This window comes from Macrobrachium nipponense, chromosome 40 (assembly GCF_015104395.2).
Source record: "Macrobrachium nipponense isolate FS-2020 chromosome 40, ASM1510439v2, whole genome shotgun sequence".
In the NCBI taxonomy this organism is placed as follows: domain Eukaryota; kingdom Metazoa; phylum Arthropoda; class Malacostraca; order Decapoda; family Palaemonidae; genus Macrobrachium; species Macrobrachium nipponense.
Genome location: NC_061101.1, coordinates 25,856,706 through 25,870,535, shown reverse-complemented (window position 1 = coordinate 25,870,535; position 13,830 = coordinate 25,856,706). Strand labels below are relative to the sequence as shown.

Here is a 13,830-nt window from a genome sequence, read left to right as displayed (position 1 = left end):
GGTTCGGCTTACGACGTTCCGAGGTTAGGGCGCTTTTCAATTATATTCATCAGAAATTATTTCCAGGGTTACGACGCATGTTCCAGGGTTACAACGCCTAAAATGCTCATCTGGCAAAAGAAATATGACACCAAAAATGCAAAATAATCAATATTTGAAGGTTTTTTTTGATGAAAAATGCAATAAGAATGTAGTTTATACAGTTTTGAATGCACCCAAAGCATGAAAAGTAAGGTTTTCTTAGGATTTTTGAAGATGTTCCGGCTTACGACGATTTTCGGGTTACAAACGTGTCTCAAGAATGGAACCCCCCACCCCCGTCGTATCCCAGGGACTGCCTGTATATATATATATATATATATATATATATATATATATATATATATATGTGTGTGTGTGTGTGTGTGTGATGAAAGTTGTATAGTATATATATATATATATAATATATATATATTATTATATATATATATAGATATTATATACTATATATATATATATAAAATATATATATATATATAATATCATATGTGTGAGATGAAAGTTGTGTATATATATATATATATATTATATATATATATATATATATATATATATATATATATATATATATATATATAATATCATTCGAGCTACAAATGTCCTTTAATATCTAATTCGCTCTACCTCGGAATTGATATATTTTCATATATGTACCGAGGGGGAATTTTTAGTTGATAATAATTTCATCCCCCCATGGAATCAAACCACCGTCCAGTTAGACGGGGAACGAAATCAGGAACGGACAGTGACGCTACCGATTCTGCTATCAGAGCCTCTCTGATAGCAGACTCGGTAGCGTCACTGTCCGTTCCTGATTTCGTTTCCCGTCCAACTGGACGGTGGTTCGATCCCATGGGGGGACAAATTATTATCAACTAAAAATTTCCCCTCAGTACATATATGAAAATATATCAATTCTGAGGTAGAGCGAATTATATATTAAAGGACATTTGTAGCTCGAATGATTTATATGAATCACGGTGATGTGATAAGTATTCATATATATATAATATATATATATATATATATATATATATATATATATATATGTGTGTGTGTGTGTGAGATGAAAGGGGCATATATATATATAATAAGTATATTATATATATATATATATATATATCTATATATCATATATATATATATATATATTTTATATATATATATATACGTATATATATATATATATATATATTATATATAGTATATATATATATACATATATATCTATATAAATTAATAAATATACATATAAACAACTGTATATATTTTTTATGCATATTGTGTGTGAATAGAGAAATTATAAAAAAATATGTAGGATATTAATAGAATAACACAAGATGAAGTAATTTATTACCAATTACTATACAAGGTAGACATAAACATGAGTATATGGCAAGATCATCATAAATAATCTAACATTATTTTTATTAACATAAATTACATGACTGACTTTCACATAGGATCATTCTAAATCTGACAAACTTGATAATGTATCACTAACATTGGAAGGCATATAAGAGCTTATAGAATCTGTATGAAGTGCTGCAACTTCCAGTTGTTTAGGCATCAGAAGAGCTGCAATTCTAGCACTAATATTGCTGACAGTGCTGCTGTCTTCATCGTCCACATCCTTTGCTGAAACTGAGACACTTGAATGGGGTAGATTTCTGGGGCTGCTTAGAACTTCACTTGGCTTCTCTAAAACTGAAGGTTCTGATTTTGTGTAGGTTTTATGTAATTCCCTTATTTTCCTTTCTTTATAAAGATTCTTTATGTGCTTAGCTTTTAATAAATCTTTTGAAGTGTCAACATCTTCCTTTGGTGAATCACAGAGATCATTGTCTGAGTTAATTATTTCCCCAATGCTAAATGTTTCCCCAGTCATAACAAACCTTGCTTTCACATTCTTTACATCATCAGATGCACTCAAGTGTAAATTTTTCCCCACAGAAATAGAAGAAATAGCACTACTAACAGCCTCTTCAGCAGAGGACATTTCACACTTCTTTTCAAATCCTTGGCTACCATTTCTCAAAAGAACATCTGCTTTCCTGCCTTTCATTATTTCTTGATATACTTCTTTTGAAAGATTGGATGCCTCACTAACTTCTGAGGCTTCTGGTGACAAGGTTGCAATTGAAGAATGAACGTCAGATTCACTCCTGTCAGGAATATCAATTTCAGAAATGCTTCCTTGGCTTGAAGATGTTTCTTTTTTAATCAATTTTTTCTCAATTATGCCAGCAATTTTTTGGGAACCCATACTATTAGATACCAATTCCTGATTCTTTGCATCCAGAAACTCGCTGTCACTTTTAACAGAACTTTTCACTGAACTACTTTCTTTGCTGTTAGAGACTTTCATCTTAATGTCCCGCATTGTGTTTGTTCCTTTTCCCTCTTTAACGTGTTTTTTTGGTTCACCCTTAGAGATCGATGGATGTGACAGTTCTTTACTTGATACACTCCTTGACAACTCACCAGTTTCTGAACTCTCTTGATATAGTACTGGAAACTCTGTCACAGAGTCTGGATCAGGTTTGGAGATGGTTGATATTTCAAAATCATCATCATATTCAGTAAGACGACTATGATTATAATCAGAAATGTCAAAAGTTCTATCTTTTTCTATTTTACTGTATTTTCCTCCCTTTACATTTTCTCCTGAATCAGTTTTCTTCAGTATCTCTTTATTTATCTGTGTAAACTGATTTGAAGTTTCATGCACTACAGTTTGCTGAGCAAAGTCTTTATGATAATCATAATAATGAGGAGTAATTTTTTCACTGGAGCCACTACTTGCCTGACAGCCAACTGAAACCAAAAGAGAACCTTTGTTTTTCAATAATTTTCTTTTCTTGATATCAGTCAATTCATCTTTAAAATTTTTCTCTAATGACTGTAGCTTCTGCTTAACTTGGTATCTAACTTCAGCATGAAGCTGATGTGCTAACTGAGGATCTAATTTTGCCCTGCGAAGCAACGATGTTCGGGTTAGTCTAGGGTAAACAGCTTTATTTTGCATGTTACATGAAGCAACAGGCGTTGAACGTAGCCAGCCTTTGGGCATTTTTAGAGCTTGACATTTATTATCAATTTTTCTCTCTGGATTCTTATAACTACTTTTATTGACAGATCCCGAAATACTAGATAGTTTATCATTGTTTTTCCCTTTATCCTTTGACCCAGACTCTACTGATGTCTGCAAGGAAGTTTCACTCCTGTATGACTCAACACTGCCTGAGTATGAGTTAGATTCTTGTTCCAGATCTTTGAAACAATGATCAAAATTACCTACAACTTCAAAAAATCCTCCAAAGTCTGTCATTTTTTCATTCCACATTTTTTCACTTTCAGAATCATGACCAAAATATAAAATGGGATCAGGCTGAATGCAGATATCTGATTTTCTACAAGAAGCAACATTTGTATTCTCTGCATTTACTTGTTCTTCTGGAGATGCTTCACTTCTCACTAATGCAGCTATTCTCAGTGCAATTTCTTCTGATGATTCACGTTGTACAACCATTTCTTTACTATCTAAGGGTCTTGAACACTTAAAGGAGTGCTCAAGTCCATATGCATTACGGCCAAAAAATTTATTAGGGTTTTCATCTGTCATCACATCTATGTGCTTTGCAGACTTGAAATTTTCATTAAAACATTTTTCCTCCCTAGTAGGACTTATATTTTCCTTGCCAACAGAGACAAAATTATCAAGATTTGTATTTAATAAATCTTGATCTGTAGCGTCATTATGTCTCACTGAATGAAGTACTACATCCTCTCCTAAATATCGAAGAGAGACAGACATAGACATATACCCTACCAAGTTTCCAATGTGATTTCTTAATTCTACTTTCCCTGCCATGTGTCCATCTATTTCTCCATGAGGCTGTAACTGTAAAGTACATTTTCCAAAGAAGGCAGGTGGATACATTAATGCATTCATAACAATAACCACAACATTTTGTGATAAAACAACTCTATCATTGAAACTGGAATCTTGATTATTACAGTTACCCTTTTGCAAGGATTCCTGTGGCACTGTATACAAACATGATTTTCCTCTGTGGAAGATGAATTTACCACCATTGAGGTAACTCTCTTCCACTTCCAGAGGTAGAAACTGATGTCCACTGCTGATATACTGGAGATGGCTCGTGATGCTTTCAGGTGTAAGAAAGGGAATATACAATAATGGCCCTTTTGATATCTGAAAAGAAAAACTGCTTGTTATATGTTCTACAAATTTTGTCCAAAAATGTAGAAAAATGGCAAACTTTATTAAACATTACTACAAGAGAGGCAATGTAATATTCATCTGTGCCAACTGAAATATCTGCTTAACATTACAGATAAAGTTTATGATTTTTCATGGAGATAAAACTCAGATAAGCATGACTTGAAAATTACCTCGCCATATCACAAAACGTGTGTTAACAGACCTTTTACACATGTAATTTCAAAAATAAAAATAAGAGAATTTCACACTGGAAGTCAACAGCAGATCCCACAGTTTTTAAATTCCACACAGCATCTGTGGAACTGTGGAGCCCAATGTGGTTAACACAGCTGTGACAGTAAAGGTATCACAGTCAAAAAAGCTTTTAAGAACAATAACAAGTCTTATAAACAGAATCAGCAGAGGGCAGAAGCCTCATGTCTGAGATGACATGGATCTATTTTGAAAATAGAGCTGAATTCTTTACGACACTGAAGCCTTTTATTATATTCTTTCCTTAAAACATAAAGCCCAACATTTAATTCAAACTGGAGAACAATGCTGCATACAAGGATGAATATGTCCTCCATAAATCTTAGGAAAACTTGGAGACCTATTAATCAAAGTAGTAATCATATTCACTTTCTTAGTATAACCACATAAAAAGTGATACGTACAGAGATAAAACTTTTGAATGGGGGTGAGAAGAATAGGAGATGCTTAGCCATATGGGAACTGAGTGTTCTAATTTATCTGGGTTAAAGCTAATAGTACTATACATAATGTGAATATTAGATCATCAAGGTGTGAACTGGTAGTCCAAGAGAGCATACTAATGAAAACAGAGCATGCAGTTGGGAAACAACTGATTCAAAGTACACCAATAAAGGTGAAGGGGATGGGACAGATATAGCACTATCATGTAAACAAATAGAATAGACTGACAATAATCAAGTAAAACAATAACTGTACAGAGAGGAATGAAGCCATAAATAGGAAGTTTGGCTACCAAGACTGTCAAATGTCAAATGCCTCTTGAGATATCAAAGCAGTGATGGAAGAATCCCCAAATATGGGTAAAAAACATAGAATATCAATGGTTGATCTTGTCTAAAGGACTTAGTAGTTTCCACGACTTCAGTTAGAGTAGAAATAAGAACTGTTGTATTGAATTCAGGAAAATGACAGTGGCTTTGAGGAAAAGGGGAAGGTCAGATTTACAGAAGCTTTCAGAGATAGTCTTGTATGAAGAGAAAAGGGCACTGTTGTGATGAATCTAAAATGTTTCCTCTTTGAATATGATTTCTTAGCACTATAAAGTATAGTTTAGCTTTGAAGGCAGCAAAAGTCAGGGCAGAACAAAATTCAAAGTAAGCTTAGTGCACCCACCCCATAGCCTTAATAGCCAGAGAGCATGCATACAACACCTTACACCCTTTCAGCAAGTGCCCCCGAAGAAGTTGAGTTGTCATAAGAACAGAACCAAAGGAAAAATCATGAACAAATGAATAAAAGTATGCAAGTCATGATACTGGGCTTGGTCAGAGTGTCCTATATAATGTATTTTGGGTAATAGTAGCACAGGGAATAAGCTGGGGATAAGGAGTTTAGCAGTACAGGAAAGTTAAAGAAAAGGTCAGACCATTGGCTACTTCTCATGTCAGTCTGGAACATGTGTTGGGTAGCTGGAGACATTGCAAATCATTGAGATCATAAAAGTTGATAATATTCCAAACCACCAGAAATCCATCCCAGGAATTCAGTCAAATGTGTGATATATATTGAAAACCCTAAGATCAAGGACCTACATAAGTAACTGAATAGAATATAAAAAGTCATGGAAATACTGTTGAGCTTTCAAAAAAGGAGGTATACTTATGAGCTGAAAACCCTGTTAACAAAATTTTTTTTTTAAATGGTACAGTAACAACAGCAATCACAGAGATAATATTTTAAAAGGGGTCTTCAATACAAAAGGTGAAAGAAGGTCTGAAAGTATTTATATCCATAATCAAAAGTCTGTTACAAGAAAGTATTTCATAAGCGCAATAAATAAACAATACAGCTGGATCACACGACCATCCTTTAATCAGCAGAGACACAAACTACAAGATTCATGACATCCAACTATGGTGGGTACGTACTAGGAACTGTACGTATTTATACAGCTCAGGTCCATACATCTAAATTTTACATGGAAAAAAAGTGCATTTAACATAGTTACAGATATCGGAAAAAGACGATTTGAGAAAGTACACACAATTTGTCATAGTAAGTTCCATTTTTAATGAAAAAATGCAAATACAAAAACTGAAGCTGAATACAGTGCATATTCCTAATAAGTAGACTTAGGGAGTAAAATTATCAACATCAGTAGAGGGACAGAAAGGCACAGAAGGTACATGTAGAAAGATTTGGAAAAACTCATAAAATTTGTGCTTCAATAAAAGTATACATACTTTTGAAATTAATTCTATGTTGTAATGTCCAAACTCCATGGCACAAAATCAAAGGTTCAGATGGAGAAAGAAACTGTATTACAAGACCAAGCCAAATAATTAAAAATCATAAGAGCAGAGAGAACCAAATTCATTCCTATCACCTATTATACAGGTAACCATTATTTTAAACAATGAATTATCTAAAACAATGAACAGTACCATGTGATCTACTAGGACAGTTATATTTGAGGGTCAGTCAAAATTTTAATATGTCCACCTTTATCCTTTTTCATTCTAAACAATTACACATATAGTAGTAACAAAAAGTGCAAAAAAAAAAACATCTAGAATTACAACTGAAAAGGACCATCTATTATAAAGTTTTGTATTTTGACAAATTGTAAACTGCATTATAGTAGGATAAGACCAGGATGAAAAATGAGAGAGTATGTAATTTTCTCTAAAAGGAATCAGGTACAGTATGTAGTATTTACGTATATACAAACCCATTATTTTACAGAGCCCTTCATGCATCTACCAAAACTTTACACATTTCCTATATACATACATACTATTATGGTAGAAATATCTGCTACGACCATTTGGTTAAAACATTAGTATATGTTTTTATAAGTCTTTCCAAGGCAGCTAACTCACATAGTGTCTAATCATCTGCAAGTGACCAGAAAGAATTGGTAAAAGTAAAAAGCTTGCATTGAAAAATTATTGTTTACAAAAATTACATACAGTATGTTTCAAATTATAAAGCTTGTAGTAATTAAGGAGTGAGGTAGCCTGAACCTCCTGATCATTTTCCAGACTGAAGAAACTAGTATGTATGCTATTATCAAAGTCAAAGGGCAAGTAAAGGTATCCATATCAAAGGTTTCATTGAAAGAGAACAAAATGTACAGACAAGGACTGGAACTCTGTCCTGGTAAAGTACACATTGAAAACATTTCTACTTGTACGTTATTAAGTAAAGCTTTTGCACCTGCTCTCCAAACCAGGTTTATCAGCGAAGAAACCTGGGAAAACTATGCCAGGAGGATGTTCTGATGAGATGTTATTAGGATGAACACAAAGCTTTGACTTCTGCTGGCAACAACATAACCTAAAGCTGCTAGTGGACCAAAAAATAAAAATCAAGTACACACTATCAAATTGATGGGCTTGGAAATAATGGAACACGTATACTGTAATGTCATGAAGAGATCTAGGGAGCTGGTGCTCCTTAAAAAGCATGTAATATGTATATGATGTACTTCTCTCAGCAGGTAAACCAGATCTTAGTTAATGTGGCTTATCTGTCAACAAGAGATTTTGTTTTATGCCACCTCCAATCCCTCAGCTTCACTGTACATGTTAAGCTTTGCAATTCCACAGATACTCAATAAGATTCACATACAGTATACTTAACAGTCAACTTGCCCAGTCAGTTTCAAAGCACAGACTTTCCACATATGGAACTGCCCTCTATATCTCTGTACACCTAAAAAATTTAACCTGCCTCTCTTTAAAAGGAAAGTTTATTAATTAAGATGATACGTACATCCAGTAGCAACTTTCTTGAAGAGACTAGGCTGGCTCAGGTACAAAAGTTGGGTGATTTTCTCAGGTAAAACATGAGCTGCCCTTAAAGAAGGTTATCATTATTCTGCAGTAATTTAACTCAGTTTCTCAGCTTTTCTGAGGTGTTAGGGTTTTAATAAATCTTACAGGACTTATAATTTGTAATTCACATGAACACATCCAATCTTTTTACATGAAAGGTAAAGAATAAAATACCTGGACTGCAACAATAGGGCATAATGGATTCTTAACGTGACGGACAACAGCTGAAGACTCCACTACTGTAAGTTCTCCAATGATAATATCAACAATTAAGGAACATTTGGTCATTTTTCCCACCGGATTTCACTCTCTACTGGATAAGCACCTGGGGAAGAATCATAAATGAAATTATCTGTAACACAAATTTAAGCAAACACCTCAAAACATTTTGAAGACATTATAATACATCAACATAAAAATAAATCATCATTCTGAAAAGAAAAACAGTTTGTTAAACCCTCAATTGGCCAGATATTCATCTGGGTAACATCACTGACAGTAAGTGGTAAAATCATTCCATGTGTGCCCATCAAGTAAGCAACACATTGGTTGGTATTGCTTCGAAAAATAGTGTACATATTATTACTTTTGCAGGATTATTTTTTATAATTTTTCTTGTTTCATCCATATTTCTGTTGAGATTTTAGTATTCATCCTATGTTAATAGTCTGTGCATAATTCTCCTAAATTCCTTAAATATTGTATACATTTTTCGTTCACAAGGTGGAAGAGGTATAAGTGCCTTGTTATTACCATGCCAGCCATCATAAGATCATCTGTTTTCCTTGAGTAAACATTGATGAATTACCTTGGGGTAGGTATTTCATAGTAATTTGACAATTAGTGTTAAACTTTATTATATCTGTGTCTGCACTTCTAATAAGCATACAAATTGATTACCTTTTTGGAAATTCAGCTTTCAATCAAATAAACCATTTTAACCTACAACAAATTAAAACTGTCTTTACATATACAGTACAATATTTTTCAAATACACTTTAAATTCTGTTAAGGAATAAATAATGAATTGAAAACTTAAAACAGGATGAAAAAATATAGTATAAAATAAAAAATAAAAAACCAGAATGAATAATGAGCCATTCAATAACGGGAAAGGCAAAAGACGGCTGACCACGAATCAGATGAATTTAAAGCTATACTGTGCTGTACATATGGATTCTACAATTCTTACTTCAGTAGGTTTAAGTAAATGTCTATAAATTTTAATTTTTTTATATTTAACCTTTCTCTGCAAGCACCATCTGTTCTTTCACTTACTCTGCCACATGTTGTCAGTGTCTTATGTGTGATAGACTTAACTAGCACCTTGTTATCAAACTTCAACACCAGAATCAGCTTTTGTAAAAATGCACATCTATATAAAAGACAAAGACTTTTATTCCAGTAGGAACAATTCTTGTTCTTAAATATCTGGAAGTTTTCTAAATCACCCAAAGTTTTTACAAGTTTCTTTAGTTTAAAAATCATTGCCTTGAATGCAAAAAGTGTTGACTGAGATCTTTAGTGATATATTTTGTTATACAAGATGTAGCATAACTATTCTTCATTCATCTGGAAGTAAGATTATTCCTTTCACTGATAATTGCCTCTCATCCACAAAAGAAACTTTGCCTGAATGAGTCCATTATCAGGACTTGGAATCGAAGAGGAAATATGCACTGTGCACTTCCAAACATCTAGGTAAGGAATATGTCATGTACAGTATTAAGGGAGAGACAGGTGGTGCCCCTTGCCAAATAGGACCCAGTGTGCAAGGTTAGTTTGGGATAAATTTCTTCATTTCACTTGGATTAATAAAACTCTAGTTTCTTAGGTGGGGAGAGGAGGTGTCTTTTGGCCCATGGGCCCAGTAAAGACCCAGCATCCTAAGGATAGGTTATTTGCATGTCTGTAATTTATCCTATGACTCTTATGGTGTTTTTGTTCAATTGTTTTCTTGTCAGAGTTCAGACCTGGCTGGGTAGGGAACCTATGCCTAGGTAAGTTAGATTAGGATGAATCCCTGTAATTGTACATGCTACACTTTCATGCTTCATATATTTTTGTTTGTTTGTTATTGTTGATATGCATGAACTATGTATTATTTTCACCAATTATGTTGTGAATTTTACATTCCCTACCTTTCTGACAGGTGTATTCACTTATTTTTGGCTTTTCTCTACCTAAAGACTCATTTCCCCATACCTCATAATTGTTGGGTACATGTAGAGGGGAAAGCATAAAAAGGAATAGTTTGCATCGGCAATATTGGGTAATTTAACTACAATACTTTAAGCATCATAAATAGTAGCTGAATGATGGTCATTATGGCACTTTTTCCACATGGAAATTAGGCAGATAAACAATAAATGTTACTGTTTGAATCTGTTCTGTTTCAAGTTCTTTGATATTTAGGGGTGCCTAATAGCATGTGCTATTAGGCTATTACACATACTTTTCTGTTACTACCTCCCAAATTGAAGGTGTGCAATAGGTAGGGTAAATGACCGAGCAGCGACACAGTGGTCACCGATCCCAGAACGCAGCCAACTTCCTGAAAAAGTACTTGAAATTACTGCCATAAGCGTCAGTCAAAAGTTGTGGCCCATCCAGGCAGCACAATGTGACCGCTTTATACGTACCCCTCTTGAAGTAAGTGTTTTCTCCTAAATTATGAAATACCTAATGGTATAGCCTAATTCAACTGCTTTTTCAGGAAGTGGCCGCGATCCGGGATCGGTGGGTGCTATGTCGCCGCTCGGTCATTTACCTAAATGTTCTGTGCCATGAAGGGAAAGACAAGGAATGTCCTCCTTGCCAGATACAACCTACCTAATACAACCTAATCTGCAAAGTCAGATAGAGTGAATTTCTAAGCTTTACTCTGAAACTTGGTGCTCGAAGTCAGGTTAGGATGGGGGCATAAAGCCTTTAATCAGGTAAAGACAGAATACCCAAAGTGAGGCCTGGATGAATCCCTGCAATAGCTAGCTAGTCCATGCTACCTTTATAGGTAGCCTGTTACTACTAGGGTAAAAAACCGCATGGTACAGGGGTGGACCATGTACGATCAATGTGTACATCCCCATAAAAAGTACATTATAACGCATCCTTACATACCTAGGAGATGGGCATCAGACGCGACTTGTTGTTGGTGAGAAACGGAGCCAAAGACCTCTACTCCGGTGTCAGGACGCGTTATAATGTACTTTTCTTGGGGTTGTACACATTGATCGTACATGGTCCACCCCTGTACCATGCGGTTTTTTACCCCATGTATTGCTTACATGCATGAATTATGTAGGTACTTTATGAACTCATTAAGTAGGATTTATGGTGGTTCATGCAACTGGCAAGGAATTATAGGCTAGGTAGTACTACTAGGTACCTATCTATAGATTAGCCTAACTAGATTTGGAATGCACAACCAAAATGCCGTAGGGTACTATACAGGTAGTACCTAGCCTAGGTACTAAAGAAAATCAGTCACAAAATACTACCATTGGGTAAAGTTACGATTCATTTATTTTGTTAGATATAGGCTAGTATTAAAGAATATTATCCAGGTCATATTCAGATGACAATATTCTCCCGTTTATAGAGCAAACTCCTGATACTTACTGTTAGCCTAATAGGTAGCTAGTTAATAGGCTAGTATACCTACTATTTATGGTAAGCCGACACTACCTAGGTAGGCTGTATCGTACCCGTGTCCGTATGGCCTTTTACTACCTACTACCTATGAAATTCATCATGACAATGCAGACAGGATAACAATCTATAAATTTGCTAAGAAATTGTGTATTAGAATGTGCTGAAATTTTCGTAATGTTAAGAATACTTGCATTTGTATCTTCAACTGTAAAATTACATTAATTCAACGAGGAAATTTGAAGTTTGAAGGGTTTTGTTTTTGTTGACATGTTTCCATGACAACTTCTTCTTTACTAATAGTTGCCAAATAATTTGTGGCCGTTTCAAAGCAAATTCTTTTAAATTCTTTTACTTCTGCTTTACTACAATAAAAGAAAAAGATGGATGCATAATAGTAAACTGATTTCAAAGCTTAATAACACAATGATATACAATATGTAAACTTATTAGATTATTAAAATGAACACAAGAAAATTCAATCCATATACGTACTAGTAGTAGTAAACGCAACTTAAAGCAACTTGGGTTAAAAATCCTAGCTGTATTTTTAAACCTATACCCGTTGCAGATAAGAAAAAACTATAGAAATAAAAATACAGTGTGTGTTTTTTTACCAAAAGCCTGCTGAACCAGAATATGATACTATTCAACTTTTCCGATAGTTATGCTTACGGTGGCAATCCACAAAGTAACAACCATAGCGTCGTTTCAATCCTCGAGGTGCGAGTCATTTTCCCAAATCCATTGGTGGCAACATGTCCCTACAACCCAGCAAATCAATTTCTTTGTGTTAAACCCATTGTTGTTACGATTTTACAGTCCTAATTGTTGCCTACAAGTGAGGGAATTTTGTTTAGAGGCAAGGCAAAGCTGGGCTAAGGTAATGTAATAGCTTTTTCAGTAAAACGTTTATCCTAAGCATAGGTAGTAGGTAGGTAGGTAAATTAGGTTACTAGGCTATGTTTGTTTGTTTGTTTATTTGGTGTTTTTACGTTACAAACAAACAACTAGGCTATGTACCTCCTACCCTATGCAAGCCATATTAATGGTAGTTTCGTAAAGCACTCCAACCATAAACCATTTGAATATGAATGGCGTCATAGGGTAGCTACCTAATGCCCAGCCTTTGGCTTGAATTTTATACTCCAGAATTACCTATTCCAGTTCTAATAAACAGAATGTTATAATTTGTTATATTTATCCTATTATGCTTTTTTATCTCATCTCTTTTATTACTATAAAAAATTTTCTTATAATTTATTATATTATTTATTACTTCATACTTTTTTTTTGTGGTTTTTTTTATTACCTCATACATTTTTACCATCACTGCTAGCCAATTGGCTAAATATAGTTGAAAATCTATGAAATACCTAGTAGTAGCTAGGTACCATTTGTTCTGCTGTTCAATCTCACCATTGAATCCATGGAAAACTGTGCCCCCTGAAAAGATTGGGCTATGGCTTCCCAGGATAGGAAAAAGCTGCCGCTAATGTTCAGTTACGCCAGCACAGTCAGTCTGTGCAGGCAAAATTGAATTACTAGTACTAGTAGGTTCAGGTTTGTCTACACAGTCCAACTGTGCAGGCGTAATGGTGCAATTTTAACTGAACGTTAGTGGTGGCCTTTAGGTTAGTGGGAAGTTAGGTTAGGATGCATCCTGCTGAAATACATCTTTGATCTGTGTACCTATATGTACCTATGTATCATTACTTTGTATGTATACCTATACAGTGGTACCTCGAGATACGAAATTAATCCATTCCGAGGCGACATTTATATCGTGAGTTTTTTGTAACTTGAACCGCATTTTACATGTAAAATGGCTAATCCGTTCCAAGCCCTCCAAAAACA

General features: G+C 34.4%; 2 protein-coding genes across 6 annotated transcripts in view; one reads left to right on the top strand and one right to left on the bottom strand.

The window, feature by feature from the left end:
* Positions 1-1,375: 1,375 nt before the first annotated feature.
* LOC135212035 (uncharacterized) lies at positions 1,376-12,675 on the bottom strand. Of its 5 annotated transcripts, none has more exons than XM_064245343.1 (3): positions 12,591-12,675; positions 8,497-8,647; positions 1,376-4,258 (listed from the first exon to the last, which is right to left on the bottom strand). In XM_064245343.1, the coding sequence occupies exons 2-3, from the start codon at positions 8,608-8,610 to the stop codon at positions 1,505-1,507; spliced, it is 2,868 nt and encodes a 955-aa protein (XP_064101413.1). In that variant the 5' UTR covers positions 8,611-8,647; positions 12,591-12,675; the 3' UTR covers positions 1,376-1,504. The 5 variants fall into 5 exon arrangements, with proteins under 5 accessions (XP_064101413.1, XP_064101411.1, XP_064101410.1 ...); XM_064245341.1 differs by lacking the exon at positions 12,591-12,675 and adding an exon at positions 12,194-12,315; XM_064245340.1 differs by lacking the exon at positions 12,591-12,675 and adding an exon at positions 12,168-12,272.
* LOC135212037 (uncharacterized) overlaps positions 12,655-13,830 on the top strand; it is a 57,072-nt gene continuing 55,896 nt past the window's right edge. The window contains exon 1 of the mRNA XM_064245346.1: positions 12,655-12,856. The gene's annotated coding sequence lies outside the window, so the exon portion shown is untranslated. The remainder of the gene's footprint in view (positions 12,857-13,830) is intronic.

Bases quoted from the DNA above. Each gene is read 5' to 3' on its own strand.
- LOC135212035 (XM_064245343.1), bottom strand. From the start codon at position 8,610: ATGACCAAATGTTCCTTAATTGTTGATATTATCATTGGAGAACTTACA. The intron at 4,259-8,496 runs GTATTTTATTCT...TTTTCTTTTCAG, and splicing joins GCCCTATTGTTGCAGTCCAG to ATATCAAAAGGGCCATTATT.